The following is a 17,126-nucleotide window of genomic DNA, read 5'->3' as shown; positions in this document are numbered from 1 at the left end:
CTAAAATAAATAGTTTTTAACAGAACAAACAAAAACACAACTACACTATAATAAACCACTTCTATATTATTAAACCTCAAAAAATAAGATATGTAGCAAAAATAAAATGAAATAATTTAATCAGGTATCGTAGTAATCAAGTCGTAACAGTGTTTTGGGGTATAGTAACCATAACTTATTTTTCTAAATATTTGTGGGACTCCTGTGACTTCTTCAGGGTACATAGTTTAAGATTCTTATGTAGAAGTAAGCTACACCTTGTATTTGCTCTTTCTAAGTGCATTATAATATTACCTTCAGGTATTCTAAAGGCAGATATAAAGGACAAAAAAACTTGAGGTTAGATTCTATTCTAGAAATGTTGATTCATCTCCTTGCATTGGGGTAAGAAGGAGAAAAGGTGAAAGCTGAGAGTCAGGCTGATTCTAAAAGAACCAAGTGAATGCCTTTATTGATATTTTGCCCTTTGCAGAGTGCGTCAGTAGTGGGGTAACATTTGCTTGAGGCTTAGCTCCGTTTGTTACTAAAGGGATACTCGATGCGGGCAGAACACAAATTGATAAATGGAAAAAAGGCTTTGGGTTGAATGCTGCTATTCTTAAAATTATTAATGGATCCAGGTTTTTAGGATTGCAATCTAGTTAGAAAATACTGGTGGAGAATATATTTCCATCTATATTAACGGTGTTTTCAGCAGTGACCAAGCCAGGTATTCTCTCCATTGTCGATTTAACTGCTGACTCTCACTCACTTAAGGTGCATTAGTTTGAATTTTTTTCTCATTTCCAGTATACCTTAGGCATTTCTGTTGACACTGTTTTCTTTTTAGTGCTGTTCAACTTTTCTACTCAGTGAGGAATATCTTCCATTTGTTCCATGATGTTGTACCAACATATCATAAGTAAGTGCTACTGTATCTGATTTCTGTATAATGTTACATATCTAAAATGTTTGTAAGTCCAGTGAAAACCAGTAATCTTATATTCCCACTAAAGACAGTTTAGTTACTAAAATTTACAATAAAATGCAGTAAACCATTTAAAACATGTTTAAAAGACACAGGTCATTTATTAATTAATAAGGGTCCTGTAACTTTACAGTATAGTGGGTAATGCAAATTTAAAAACTCAAAAGAGCTTTACCCTGGTTTTGATGGTAGGTATTTTCAGAACTGCCTCACTTTACTTGGTTACAAAACAAAAAGGCCATTGTTCCGTATTGCTATATAGTAAACATACCACATTTTCTCTTGGCATTCATAGCTTTGTAAACTTAATAACACAGGAGATTGCCATTTAACTGTCGAATATTAGCAGCCACTATTCCTAGCTATCTTATGAGGTCTGACAATTAAGTTCGTGAACTTGCCACCGTGCACTTACATTGGCAGCACTGTACGAACAGCTCGGTAAGGTTTCATAACCTTGGTTTATCAGTGTCTCACAGCTGTGGTCGTGTGGCAGTGTCTTGCTGAGTGGTGTTCATTATTGTTACTGCGTGTTTTTGTGTGCCATTGCAAGGATGTCTGAGCTTGAATTAGAGCAACGAACAAACAATGAATTTCTTGTTAAACTTGGCAAGAGTGGAAGTGAAATTAGGGACATGTTAATCGAAGTTTATGGAGATAATGCCATGAAGAAAAGGGCAGTGTACAAAGATTGAACGTTTTTATGAGGGGAGAGAACGCGTCACTGATGAAGAGAGGTCAAGGCGGCCAGTAACGAGCAGAACTGATGAAAACATTGCAAAAATTTGTCAAATTCTGTGTCAAAATCTGTCAGCTGACTGAGAAGCATAGCAGACCAAGTAAACATTGATAGAGAAACAGGAAAATCTTTTTTTGTTTTTTTTTTTTAATTAAAGTTTAGTGGGGCGACAATTGTTAGTAAAGTTACATAGATTTCAGGTGTACAATTCTGTATCACATCATCTATAAATCCCATTGTGTGTTCACCACCCAGAGTCAGTTCTCCTTCCATCACCATATATTTGATCCCCTTTACCCTCATCTCCCACCACCCTCCCCCCCTTACCCTCTGGTAACCACTGAACTATTGTCTGTTTCTATGAGTTTTTGTTTCTCATTTGTTTGTCTTTTGTTGTTTTCGGTTTTATATACCACATATCAGTGAAATCATATAGTTCTCTACTTTTTCTGTTTGATTTATTTCAGTTAGCATTATAATCTCAGGATCCATCCATGTTGTCACAAATGGTCCTATTTCGTCTTTTCTTACCGCCGAATAGTATTCCACTGTGTATATATACCACAACTTCTTTATCCATTCAGCTATCGGAGGACATTTTGGTTGTTTCCATGTCTTGGCGACCATAAATAAGCTGCAGTGAACATTGGAGCACATTTGTCTTTATGGATAAATGTTTTCAGATTTTTTGCGTAGATACCCAGGATAGGGATTGTTGGGTCATATGGTAATTCAATTTGTAATTTTTTGAGGAACCTCCACACTGCCTTCCACAGCGGCTGCACCAATCTGCATTCCCACCAACAGTGTATGAGGGTTCCTTTTTCTCCACAGCCTCTCCAACACTCGTTACTATTTGTCTTGTTGATGATAGCCATTCTAACTGGGGTGAGACGATACCGAATTGTGGTTTTTAATTCTCTAGTGATTAGTGATGTTGAGCATTTTTTCATATGTCTATTTGCCATTGGTATGTCCTCTTTGGAGAAATGTCTCTTCAGGTCATCTGCCCATTTTTCAATTGGGTTGTTTGTTTTTTTGTTGTTGAGTTGCATGACTTCCTTGTATATTTTGGATATTAGCCACTTACCGGAGGCACTATTTGCAAAATTCTTCTCCCATTCAGTTGGTTGTCTCTTTATTTTGCCGACGGTTTCTTTTGCTGTGCAGAAGCTTTTAAGTTTGATATAGTCCCATTCATTTATTTTAGCTTTTACTTCCCTCGCTTTTGCAGTCAAATTCATAAAATGCTCTTTGAACCCAAGGTTCATAAGTTTATTTAGTACCTATGTTTTCTTCTATGCAGTTTATTGTTTCAGGTCTTATGCTTAGGTCTTTGATCCATTTTGAATTAATTTTGGTACATGGTGACAGACAGCAATCCAGTTTCATTCTTTTGCACATGGCTTTCCAGTTCTCCCAGCACCATTTATTGAAGAGGCTGTCTTTTCTCCATTGTATGGTTTTTGCTTCTTTGTCAAAAATTATCATATTTATGTGGGTTTATTTCTGGGTTCTCAGTTCTATTCCATTGGTCTGTGTGTCTGTATTTCTGCCAATACCATGCTGTTTTGATTATTGTAGCCCTGTAGTACAAGCTAAAGTCAGGGAGTGTGATACCTCCAGCATTGTTCTTTTTTCTTAGGATTGCTTTGGCTATATGGGATCTTTTGTGGTTCCAAACAAATCTGATGATTTTTTTGTTCTATTTCTTTAAAAAATACCATTGGGATTTTGATGGGGATTGCATTAAATCTGTATATTGCCTTGGGTAATATGGCCATTTTAACTATGTTGAGTCTTGCAATCCACGAGCACAGAATATCTTTCCATTTCTTTGTGTCTTCTTTGATTTCTTTAAAAAATGTCTCAGTTTTCAGCATATAGGTCTTTCACATCCTTGGTTGAGTTTATTTCTAGGTTTTTTTCTAGGTGTTTTTGTTGCAATTGCAAAAGGAATTTTTTTAAAATTTCTTTTTCTGAGATTTCATTGTTAGTATATAGGACTGCAATGGACTTTTGTATGTTGATTTTGTAGCCACAACTTCACGGTATTCGTTTATTGTTTCTAATAGCTTTTTTTGTGGAGTTTTTAGGGTTTTCTATATATAGCATCATGTCATCTGCAAAGAGTGACAATTTAACTTCTTCATTCCCAGTTTGGATGCCTTTTATTTCTTTCTCTTGCCTGATTGCTCTGGCGAGGACTTCCAACACTATGTTGAAAATCAGAGGTGATAGGGGACAGCCCTGTCGTATTCCTGAACGTAGAGCAAAGGACTGCAGTTTTTCACTGTTAATTATGAGATTAGCTGAGGATTTGTCATATATGGCCTTTATTATGTTAAGGTATTTTCCTTCTATACCTATTTTATTAAGTGTTTTAATCATAAATGGATGTTGTATCTTGTCAAATGCTTTTTCTGCATCAATTGATATAATCATATGATTTTTGTCCTTTATTTTGATTATGTGATGTATCACATTGGTGGATTTGCATATGTTGAACCATCCTTTTGCTCCTGGGATGAACCCCAGTTGATCATGATGAATAATCTTTATAATGTATTGTTGCATTCGATTTGCTAGAATTTTGTTTAGGATTTTTGCATCTGTATTCATCAGAAATATTGGTCTGTAGTTTTCTTTTTTTGTGTTATCCTTACCAGATTTTGGTGTCAGGGTAATGTTGGCCTTATAAAATGAGTTAGGGAGTATTGTGTCTTCTTCAATTTTTTGGAAGAGTTTGAGTAGGACAGGTATTAGATCCTCTTTGAAGGTTTGGTAGAATTCACTAGTGAAGCCATCTGGTCCCGGACTTTTGCTTTTGGGAAGGTTTCGGACGACTGATTCAATTTCCTTCCTGGTGATCGGTCTGTTTAGATTTTCCAGTTCTTCGTGGTTCAGCCTAGGAAGACCATGTTTCTAAGAACTTGTCCATTTCTTCTAGGTTATTGGATTTGGTGGCATGTAGGCCTTCATAGTGTTCTTGGATGATCCTTTGTATTTCTGTGGCATCCATGATAACTTCTCCTCTTTCATTTCTGATTTTGTTTATTAGTGTCTTCTCTCTTTTTATCTTAGTGAGTCTAGCCAAGGATTTGTCAATTTTGTTAATCTTTTCAAAAAACCAGCTCTTTGTCACATTAATTTTTTCGATTGTCTTTTTGTTCTCTATTTCATTTAGTTCTGCTCTGGTTTTTATTATTTCCTTTCTTCTGCTGACCTTGGGTTTCATTTATTCTTTTTTTTCTAGTTTTTTAAGGTGTGACGTTATTTATCTGGCATTTTTCTTCTTTATTGAGATAGGCCTGTAATGGTATAAGTTTCCCTCTTAAAACTGCTTTCGCTGCATCCCAAAAATTTTGTTAGGATGTATTTGCATTCTCATTTGTTTCTATGTATCTTTTGATCTCTCCCCTTGTTTCTTCTTTGACCGGTTGTTCTTTAAAAGTGTGTTGTTTAACCTCCACGTGTTTGTGGTTTTTCCTGCTTGCTCTTTGCAGTTGATACCCAATTTCAAAGCCTTATGATTAGAGAATATGCTTGGCATGATTTCAGTCTTCTTAAATTTGCTGAGGCTAGTTTTGTGTCCCAATATATGGTGTATCCTTGAGAATGTTCCACGTACAGTAGAAAAAAATGTATAGTCAGATGTTTTAGGATGAAGTGCTCTATAAATGTCAATTATGTCCATTTCATCTAATGTGTCATTTAGGACTGCTATTTCTTTATTTATTTTCTGTTTAGATGATCTATCCATAGCTGTCAATGATGTTTTTAGGTCCCCTACTCTAATTGTGTTTTGGTCAATTTCTCCCTTTGGTTCTGTTAGTAATTGCTTTGTCTATTTTGGTGCTCCCTGATTGGGGGCATAAATATTGATGACTGTTATGTATTCTTGTTGTATAGTCCCCCTTATTATGAAATACCCATTTTTGTCTCTTGTTACCTTTTTTATCCTGAAGTCTGTTTCATCTGATATCAGTATGGCTACACCTGATTTTCTCTGGGTACCATTTGCTTGGAGTGTCCATTTCCACCCTTTCACTTTGAGTCTATGTTTGTCCTTGTAGCTGAGATGTATCTCTTGGAGGCAGCATATGGTTGGGTTTGGTTTTTTGATCCAATCTGCTACTCTGTACTTTTTTATTGGTGAATTCAGTCCATTTACATTTAGGGTGATTATTGATTGATATGTGAGGATTTCCTATCATTGTATCTTTGTTTTTCTGGCAAGACTGTGTCTCCATTGTCTCTTTGCCTTTTTGTTGTTGTCTATTCGTTCTGTGTGGTGGTATTCTATGATTTTTTTCCCCTCTGTTTCTTCTTTTATTACATTACATATTTCAGTTCTGGATTTTTTTTGAGTGGTTACCATTAAGTTTATATAAAAGAAAGTTTCGTATGTAGAGAACTCCATTTTCTTCAGCATGCTTACTTTCTCCATTCCCATATTTCCTTTCGGGCCTTACTCTTCCCCTTTTATGTATTGGTTGTCACAAATCATCCCTATTTATGCTGGTCGAATAGCCTCCTTCAGTATTTCTTGTAGTGCAGGTCATGTATTAGAAAATTCCCTCAGCTTCTTTATATCTGGAAAGGTCTCTATTCCTCCTTGGTATCTAAAGGGTATCTTCGCTGGATGTATTATTCTTGGCTCACAGTTTCTCTCTTTCAGTAGTTTGAATGTTTTATTCCACTCCCTCCTGGCTTGTAGAGTTTCTGCTGAAAAATCTGATGATAATCTAATGGGCTTTCCTTTGTAGGTTACCGTCTTCTTTTCCCTGGCTGTTTTGAGGATTCTTTCTTTGTCATTGATTTTTGACAGCTTCTATACAATGTGCCTTGGAGAAGGCCTGTTGGGTTGAGGTAATTAGGTGTTCTGTTTGCTTCTTGGATTCTAGGATCCAGTTCTTTTCACAAGTTTGGGAAGTTCTCATTGACTATTTGTTTGAATATACTCTCTGTTCCCTTCTCTCTTTCTTCCCCTTCTGGTATGCCCATTATTCTTATATTGCTCTTTCTGATGGAGTCTGAAAGTTCTTTCATTTCTTTTAAGTCTCACGTGTCTTTCTTCTTCCATCCATGTCATTTCCATGTTTCTATCTTCAATGTCACTGATTCTTTCCTCCATCTGGTCAACTCTACTACCTAAGCTGGTTATTTCATTCTTCATTTCTTCTGTTGAGTTCTTTATCTCCAGAAATTCTAACCAAATAGTGCGGTCACGGCAATTACATTAGCAGCCAATTGGTCAACCGGGTACAGCCAATGGCCCACCACCACCCAAGCCAGCACCCCCGCAGAGCCTGGAAACTGCTCTCTGGGACTCTGTCCCCACAGTCCCTGTTAGTCTTGCCTGTCTGCTGCACAGGGAGTCCTTTGTGGAGTTATAGTTGTTCAATTTGTTGTAAATTCCAGGGGAGATTTCAAGAGGCTCACTTCATGCTGCCATTTTTATGACATCACTCCCAGTTAGGAAAATCTTAACTGAAAATATTGGCATGAGAAAGGTGTGTGCAAAAATGGTCCTGAAGGAGCTCACTGATGACCAAAAGCAAAGGAACGTTGAAGTTTGCCAAGATTTTTGGAGAAGCAAGATGATGTGTTGGGCTGTGTGATCACTGGTGATGAAACATGGCTGTACCAATACGACCCTGAAACAAAGCATCAAAGTGCACAATGGAAGTTAGTCAATTCTCCATGACCAAAAAAGTTTTGTCCAAATCAAGAATTAAAACTATGTTGGTAACCTTTTTTGATACCAGAGGGATTATTCATTATGAATTTGTACCAACTGGACAAATAGTTAACCAAGTTTAGTATCTGGAAGTGCTGAAAAGGCTGTGAGAAAAAGTTAGATGAAAACAACCTGAACTTTCCGCCAACAATTCATGGCTCTTGGATTACGACAATGCACCAGTTCACACAGCACTGTGAGAGAGTTTTCAGCCAGTAAACAAATAACTGTATTGGAACACCCTCCCTACTCACCTGATCTGGCCCCCAAAGACTTCTTTCTTTACCCAAAGATAAAGGAACTATTGAAAGGAAGACATTTTGATGACATTCAGGATATCCAAGGATAATACTACAACTCTGATGGCTCTGATTGCTCTGGTGTCGGTGCATAGCTTCCCAAGGTGACCATAGTGATATTCAGCAATGAGCTATGTAGCACTTTTTCTAGGATGAGTTTGCAAACTTAATTGTCAAACTCATAGACTGTTTTTACCTAAAGTCTTGGATTTTAAAAGTTTCTTTTAATGTTAATCTGCAAAGTAACTCATACTTTAAGCCTCCAGAAGTTCTCTGTTATGCACATTAAGTGTTTTGGATGTTTTATGAATGTTTTAAATAATATTTCAACAAAGCTATTTGTTAATCAAGCACTCTGGTTTCAAAGAAAAAAATCAGTTTATTATTTGTAGTATTTTTAGTTTAGATGTTTGAACGATTGAGATGTTTTTAAATAGGACCACCTGTTATTTTTGTTATAAAAGAAAACTTATTTATTGTGAACCTTATTATTTTTGTTTCTGTTTTCTTTGTTGTTGTTTAAAATTTTTATTGCACTTTCTCCTTAGTCAGGTAAAGGAAAAGAGAAAACATCTTTGTTCAGCTAATAGCCATGTCCTTGGAGATTTAGACACAGTGGTTTAGCAGTTCCATGCTTAGAAACATTTTTCACACTGGTGTGAACTTAGCTTTACCTGTGTGTGGTCTTGGAACTTTGTGCTGGACCAATGGTTTACACACTTCAGTGTGCATCAGAATCACCAGGAAACCATGTTAAAATACAGATTGCCTGTATTTTAGGGGTACCTGATCCTGTACCCCGGATTTCTTGATTCAGTAAGACTGGGATAAAGTCTGAAATTTTAAATTTCCAGGTGATGTTGATGTTGCTTCTCAGGGGACCACACTTTGAGAACCACTGTCTCAGATTCTGGTTCTCAGTTTTTGCAGTATTTTAGAATCTCTTATGGAGCTTTAGGAATATGTATATGTATATACACACACACGTATATACGTACGTGTGTGTGTGTGTGTGTAATATATATATATATTATACATATATATCTATATCTATATGTATAATATATATATAGAAATATATATATATCCCTAAATCCTACCCCTAGAGATACTGATTTATAGGTCTGGTGTAAGACCCACGCCATCTGTGGTTTTTTTTAAAGCCATACACGTTATTCTGATGTGTATCCCAAAATGAGGACCACTGTTTAGATTGTTAATTCCTGACTTGGTATATTCTAGCCAGATGTTAATTAAATCAGCAAACTAGGAAGCATTATGTGAATGGCTGCTAGTGGATATATAGCAGAAGTAAAAGACACGATCTCATTCCAAGCTGAGTAGGGAGACTAGTATGTGTGGAAGATTTAGAGCAGCAATTTTTGATCTTATATGAAAATCACAATCACCTTGGAAAATTTTAAAACTTACAGATAACTTGGTTTCAGTCAGAGGTTGTGATTTAATTTGTTTAGGGTGAAGTCTAAACATATATTTTAAATTTCCCAGGTGACTCTAAATTAGTGAATTAGGAAATAGTTAAGTGCTTCATTATATAAATGAAATAGGAATTTGGAGAAAAGGGAAGTGCATCTGTATTTCCACAGATTTATCAGTGTTAAATTTCAAGGGATTTATTACCTATAGCTATGCTAGGTTTCCAATACAAAGAATTGACACAGGTAAACATCTTAATTGCCTTACTCTTTCTTTCTTTATTTTTAATTTATTGGGGTGACAATAGTTAGTAAAATTACATAGATTTCAGGTGTACAATTCTGTATTACATCATCTATAAATCCCATTGTGTGTTCATCTCCCAGAGTCAGTTCTCCTTCCATCATCATATATTTGATCCCTCTTACCCTCATCTCCCACCCCCCACCCACCTTGCTCTTTCTTTTAATCACTGGGATAGTTTTATAGGAAAAGATCACATTTAGGCAGAACAACCTCACTGATTGAATGGGAGTGGGAATGATGGGGTAATATCTTGTTATGTACAGCATTTATACAGCAGGCAATGATTAAAGCCTAGAAATAATTATAAGAGTAGTAACTTTTTCATCAATCCCAACTTCAGTAACAGGTGATTTCTTTCTTTTTCTACCCCTTTTCCTGTACTAGGGAGAATCTTCAAAAACTGCCCCAGTTGGCTGCCATTCACCACAACAACTGTATGTATATCGCTCATCACTTGCTGACCCTCGGGCATCAGTTCAGATTACGTCTTGCCCCCATTCTTTGTGATGGCACCACTACTTTTGTTGATCTTGTACCTGGCTTCAGGAGACTTGGTAACTGATGCCTTAAATTTTATTAAAGCATATTGATTATCCAGCTTCTCAGCCTGCTATCTTTGTAATTTGTGAATGAGGCGATTAGAAATTAGGTCGTGGTCCTGAGCTATATTGGAAAGTGGAAGGGCATTTAATTTGCAAGTGTTTCCAGTTATTTAATTTTATAAAGTGAATGCATTCTTTGTGGAAGCATTACTTTTTTATGATGTGATTTCATGGTACATTAAACTTCCAAACTGCATTGCTGGTGTGCAGTGAATTCACCAAATCAGAGTTATGTCAGTAGAATGACAAATAATATGATTTGTATTGTGACAGTTCTGTTAGAATTGTTGGTAAGAGCTTACCAATGCCAGTGCTTCTTGTTTTGCAAAACCTCAAGATTGCTCTCTCCTCTTCTACCTCCCTTAGCTTCACTTAGGATTATTTAAAATAAAAAAAAATAAAATGTGGGGTAAATCAATATGTTTACTGTAACAACCTAAGAAAAGCAGAGAATCTATATGATTCACTAGGTTTTTAATTTCCTGACTTCATTAGGTGTATAGATCTATCAGAAAAATAAGTAGCTGCTGCTTCTACATGAGTAATTTTTCTTATCTGATTCTGGACAAAGTATTGGGAAAGACTTATTATTCTGAGGGTGGGTTTGGAGGAACTAGCTAATATACCGTGTTTAAATAAGACCTAGCCAGGCCATCAGCTCTAATGCGTCTTTTGGAGCAAAAATTAGTATAAGACCCAGTCTTATATTATTTATATTACATTATGTAAGACCCAGTTTTATATTATATAATATTATGTAAGACCCAGTCTTATATTATACTAAAATAAGACCGGGTCTTATATTAATTTTTGCTCCAAAAGACGCATTAGAGCTGATGGTCCGGCCAGGTCTCATTTTCGGGGAAACACGGTATTAGAAGTGATTCTTTATAGTAAGCTTAGGGCAGCTTTATGATGTTATCTAGCAAGTGTTTTCAAGTAGGCTGAAGAAATACTTGGTACATGCTTCTCTTTCACCTTCTATTTGCAGTGTGTAACTGAACAACTTTTAGAATTCTTGATTCTAATTTCTCATCATAGGGACAGAGTGTTTTTTGGCCCAAATGCGGGCACAGAAAAGAGCACTTCTGGAAAGATTATCAAGTGCTCGGAACTTTTCAAACATGGACGATGAAGAGAACTATTCTGCAGCAAGTAAAGCAGTTCGTCAGGTGGGAGGCTGTTGTTAGCTCTGGAATTTGAACTCTATCTTTAAATGCTCCCCCCACCCCTTTTTAAGCAGCAAAGAATATGTATAGGTAGATTAGTTGATTCCCCACAACACCTCATTGGAAAATCTGGGCACCTTTTACAGTCATATTTGTGACCTTTTCCCTTCCCAACAGGAAGCTACCTTTCGATTACCCCAATAGTGTGACTACTGTGTTTCCCCGAAAATAAGACCTAGCCAGACAGTCAGCTCTAATGCGTCTTTTGGAGCAAAAATTAATATAAGACCCGGTATATTATATTATATTACATTATATTATATTATATTATATTATATTATATTATATTATATTATATTATATATTATATATTATATATTATATATTTATATATATATATATTATATATATTATATATTATATATATTATTATATATATTTATTATATTATATTTATTATATTATACCGGGTCTTATAGTAAAATAAGACCAGGTCTTATATTAATTTTTGCTCCAAAAGACGCATTAGAGCTGATTGTCCAGCTAGGTCTTGTTTTCGGGGACACACGGTAGTCATTAATAAACCTGTCATAGCAAATATTTAACCCATGAACTTGGGTTTGGGAAATTTGAAATACTAGCTTTCATTTTAATGCCCCTCTCTCCTACGTGATTTATCTTTTTACTATAATTTTTCCATCCTCAAGATAAGTCTACTTTTCATCTAGCAGTGATGTCACTAAGGTTTAATATTCAAGAAACACATATTCTTGATTACTTTACCTCACCTTTATATAATGCCTCTTCTCCCATAAACACACAAATGATAAATGTAAGTCTGGAAAGTAGAAGTTGCAACAATCTCTCTTCCGTGTAAATAGCTGTATTCTTCTGACAGGTGCTGCACCAACTAAAGAGACTTGGAACTGTGTGGCAGGATGTCCTGCCAGTGAATATATATTGCAAGGCTATGGGGACTTTACTTAATACTGCAATTTCTGAAATCATTGGCAGAATCACTGCCCTAGAGGTAAGAGCCGTTAGATGCCTCACCACACTTGAGATGCAATTCTTGTTCCAGATTGTCACTTTACTAAAAATGTGTTGAAGTCTCATTTTCAGTTAATAAGATGGAAGAAGAAATTGTTTATGTTTTATGTCTAACTCATTATTACTGGTTTTTTGTTTGTTAAGTTTTATCTTAATTCTGTCCTCCTGGAGACTTAACTAATCTCTATCTTTTATGTCTATAAAAGAAAGTAGGATTACACCACTTGTCCATCTAGCATCTGTGTAAATTATGAATGAGGAGGTAGGAAACTGTGTAGTTCTGAGATGGACAGTAAAGTATGGAGTCATATATTTATTTAATTTGCAAGTGAACTAAGTTTAATTTAGTAAAGTGAAATGCAGCCTTGTGCAGGCACCACTTTCCCAAAACACTCCTGCAGTTGGGATTATATGTATGATAATGCAGATGTCATCTGGACTTTGCCAACTCATGCCTCTACAGCACAGATTGGCTAAACCCTTATTTGTAATAACATCCCCTGCTTTGCAGCAAGTTGTGCTATGTTCTTCTGGAGAAATGGGCTCTTTCATGCAGGCAAACTAACTTACTGACAATCTGTTGAAACATATTTTGTGTCATTCTTGCTTTAGAAGTATTGCCAGAGAGCTGATGAAATCTAGTATCTAGTAGTAAGGTGTGCTGGTTGGAAAACATCTTGATGTGGCTGATCCCCTGAACAGCACGCACCAAAGAACTGCTCTTTCCTTACTACAAAGCTGGCCCAATTCTATTCTTTTGTGTTCCCTTTGTGCAAAATCAGGACATCTCTACTGAAGATGGTGATAGATTGTATTCCTTATGCAAAACAGTGATGGATGAGGGACCGCAAGTATTTGCACCTCTGTGTGAAGAAAACAAGAACAAGAAATATCAAGAAGAGGTTCCAGTCTATGTGCCAAAATGGATGCCGTTCAAAGAATTGATGATAATGTTACAGGCCAGCCTGCAAGAAATTGGGGATCGGTGGGTATAACCCTTCCATAGAGGTGTATATCTCCTCACAGCTCCAAAGAGTATCAGTGCCATCGATAGCAGTGCTTTTCTCTGGTTCTTACTGTGTGTATATGTGTGGGGCGGAGATTATACATTTTTTTTCAATTACAGTTTATACACAATATTATATTAATTTCAGGTGTATAACACAGTGATTAGACACTTATATATCTTACAAAGTGAGCACCCCGATAATTCTTGTACCCATCTGACACCATTCACAGTTATTATAATTTCCTTCTGTTTCTTAGTGTTACTCAGGAAAGAGTTTCATATTGAATAGCAGTAGCTTGGGCCTTTGCATTATTTCATAGTGGGTCTCATAACCGCTTTCTCGTATTTGTTGACTACTTCATGCTTCATATTATTTTGGTCTTGAACATGTTGTTTGGGCATGCTGTACAGACGATCTTGCATTTCTAAGAAGTACAACCTTCTGAAACCTAGATGGAAATTGTTGCCCATTTTAACCAACAGCAGATGCATTTTAGCATTGGCTTTGACACGTTCATGGAGAAGTGAATTTTATGTGTATTATTCAGCCTCAAACCATTGTTTGACCAGCAGTTTTTCTGCAGGGAGTACAGTAGGTTTAGAGATTAAGCGCCATACACATGGAAGGGACTCACCTTTTCTGAAATGTAGTGGATGATGTTTTCTCTGAACACCATCAGTTGATGTTGCAGTGCCCAGTAGTTGTGTGCTGTCTACATCGTGTCATACTGAGTGTGCGGAGATCATTGCTACTGGACAAAGCAGAATACATGTGGGTTGGTTACATACCCATGGACGCTTTTATTATTGTCTTGGTAGATTATTAACGCGTATGCATACCTTGCATAGGGAGCTCCCTGAATAGGCCTTAAGGTCCCTCTCCGTCCCTGTAGCTACTTGTTTATCTGCTTTAGCTTGGTTTATTGCAGATCCCAATTATATTAGACCGGCCATCCTAGAGATGTGTCTGAATTGTTCTCAGCAAATACTGTCCATTCTAAAACACTGTAAATAAGATTTCTGCTTGAACAAAATCACATCAAAATACCTTCAACTATATTTAGTGCAAAATTTGATTTATTTGTTACTTACAAATCCTTAGTGGGTAATAAGATTTTTTCAGGTAAGACTCCAGAGGGCCGCAGATGAGAATTTTTCTTTCTGCTGTTAAAGGGTCCTCTTACAGCCTAAAAATGATCATTAATTCCTTGCTATGAGAAAAATGACAATACTGGTATATCTTAGCTTCTTGTTTTCTGCCCAAAAGATTATTTTTCTCCCAGAGATTTCAGTAAATGCAAGAATAATAAAATAACTAATTGAGAAAAGTATTTTACCAAAGAAATCACCTCCAGTCATATATTAATAGTTTAAACATTTTAAAATGATAAAATATATATGTATATATGGAGTACAGTATGTATAATGTATACTTACAATTTAAAGAAAAAGTAAAATAAATATTTGTGTACCTGTTACCCAACTGAAGAAAAATTTTACCAGTACCTTTGAAGACCCTTCGTACCCCTCTCCAAATGCTCCCCACCAGAGGTAACCACTACCTTAATTTTGTGTTGTATCCTTGCCTTTCTTCATAGTTATACCACATTTGCACATATCCCCAAACAATATAAAGTTTAGAGTTGCCTGTTTTTGAACTTTCTATAAGTGGAATCTTCTGTAACTTGCTTTGTTTTGTTCAGTATTACGTTTTTGAAATTCATTCATGGTGGTTGATTTTCACGGCTGTATCATATTCCATTATACAAATATTTCATAATTTATTTATCTTGTCGCTTTACCTTTTTACCAGTATTTGGTTATCAGACTTGAAACGATTTGCTAATCTAATTGGTGTGAAATGATAGCTCATTGTCATTTTAATTTACATTTTCCTAAATTCTAATGACAGTGAGCATCTTTTCATTGATCATTCCTTCTTCTTCTATTGTAAAATTCCTGTTCATAGTTTTCTCTCTTTATTCTACTGAATTGTTTGTGATTTCATTATTGATTCATGGGAGTTGTCTATGTATTTTTTTTACACCAATCCTTTGTCAGTTAAAATTTGTTGGCTGCGGCTCTTTTTAAAGTAATTACAGACCCCAGTACTCTATATAACATGAGGATGTGGTCTCAATTGTCAAGTTGAAGCGGGACTTAGTGAGTATACAATAAGGAAGAATAGTCTTATCTTCCTAACTTGGTCTCTTCATCTGTCTGTGCCGATACCAAAATGCAGCCAAGAAGCAGAAGAGGTCAAAGAGATTGAGTGGTAGATACATAAAGAAGGGAAAGGAGGACAAGATTCATTTCGTTTTATTTCCATTTAAAGCAAATACAAGGTCAGACAATTAAGTGCGCGAACTCATCCTAGAAAAAGTGCTACATACCTCATTGCTGAGTATGACTATGGTCACCTTTGAAGTACTCCCCTTGGGAAGCTATGCACTGACACCAGCGCCTAGTCTACCCTTCAAAGTAATTTTGGAACTCTTTTTTCTGGAAAGACTATCAGAGCTGTCGTCGTATTACCCTTGATGTTCTGAATGTCATCAAAATGTCTTCCTTTCAATAGTTCCTTTATCTTCGGGTAAAGAAAGAAGTCACTGGGGGCCAGATCAGGTGAGTAGGGAGGGTGTTCTAATAGTTATTTGTTTACTGACTAAAAAGACCCTCACAGACAGTGCCATGTGAGCTGATGCATGGTTGTGATGCAAGAGCCATGAATTGTTGGCGAAAATTCAGGTCGTTTTCATCTACCTTTTACACGCAGCCTTTTCAGCACTTCCAAATAGTAAACTTCGTTAACTGTTTGTCCGGTTGGTACAAATTCATAATGAATAATCCCTCTGTTAGCAACATCATTGCAACAAGTTTGCGAACTTAATTGTCAGACCTTGTAAGTATTTGGGATCAAATGAGCAATTTTTAAATCTTTCTTACACTTCAGAGACATAATTGAAAATAGAATTTTATCTTTTATTTTACAGGTGGGCAGATGGAAAAGGGCCTTTGGCAGCTGCATTCTCTTCCAGTGAAGTAAAAGCTTTAATCCGTGCCTTGTTCCAGAACACAGAAAGAAGAGCAGCTGCCCTTGCTAAGATTAAATAGCTCCACCTTCGTAAGAAAACAATGTCTTGACTATGTGGATTCTTCTCTTGACATAATTACTCCTTTAGAGACTTCGTGGAATCACCCATTGGTTTTGGTGAATCAATATATCATGGAAGTCTTATTTTACCTAAGAACACCTTACCTCCTGGCCTGTATGAGGCCATGTTGAAGAACTGGATGTTGAGATGTCAAGTGAAGCACCTTAGTTTGTTGACTTTCTAGCCACCATCTCTTGATCAGAAACTGTAGGGCAGTGTTATTTCATGCTGCCTCCAGAGCCCTCTGGGAACGGTATCCATTGTATATGTCAGCCCAGGCCTTGGATCAAAGAATCCAGGAGATTCCAAGAGTCAGGGTAAAGAATTTGTAAGCAAATGGGATATATATTTTGGGGGGGTAGGGGAACCATATTTGTCTTTGCAGGAATTAAGAAGACTTCCTTTAAGATTTTTGTCCAATAAATAATGCTTTTAATGGTGAGTGTCTTTAATAATAACATGGAAGCTTTGAACAAGAGACCATGTTTTCTCTATGCCATTCTTTTTATTGACATTTATGATCCTCACAAAACTGACTGACTTATCTTCTTTATTCATAATACCATCTGATAATTTCTCAGAATCCCTAGGACTCCTAGAGCTTTCAGTATAAATTTTTGGTATTTTTGCTATTTCATTTAATTCTTTTC

General features: G+C 36.2%; 1 protein-coding gene across 1 annotated transcript in view; it reads left to right on the top strand.

The window, feature by feature from the left end:
* Window positions 1–16,910, top strand: part of ZW10 (zw10 kinetochore protein) — a 41,369-nt gene extending 24,459 nt beyond the window's left edge. The window contains exons 11-16 of the mRNA XM_033121536.1: window positions 830–901; window positions 9,876–10,045; window positions 11,135–11,265; window positions 12,161–12,292; window positions 13,095–13,297; window positions 16,315–16,910. Of these exons, the coding sequence (XP_032977427.1) occupies window positions 830–901; window positions 9,876–10,045; window positions 11,135–11,265; window positions 12,161–12,292; window positions 13,095–13,297; window positions 16,315–16,435 (829 nt within the window). The 3' untranslated portion in view covers window positions 16,436–16,910. The remainder of the gene's footprint in view (window positions 1–829; window positions 902–9,875; window positions 10,046–11,134; window positions 11,266–12,160; window positions 12,293–13,094; window positions 13,298–16,314) is intronic.
* Window positions 16,911–17,126: the final 216 nt, after the last annotated feature.

Source organism: Rhinolophus ferrumequinum, chromosome 11, assembly GCF_004115265.2.
Source record: "Rhinolophus ferrumequinum isolate MPI-CBG mRhiFer1 chromosome 11, mRhiFer1_v1.p, whole genome shotgun sequence".
Classification (NCBI taxonomy): Eukaryota; Metazoa; Chordata; class Mammalia; order Chiroptera; family Rhinolophidae; genus Rhinolophus; species Rhinolophus ferrumequinum.
Note: the sequence above shows the minus strand (reverse complement) of the source record. Positions and strands in the feature narration are given on the sequence as shown.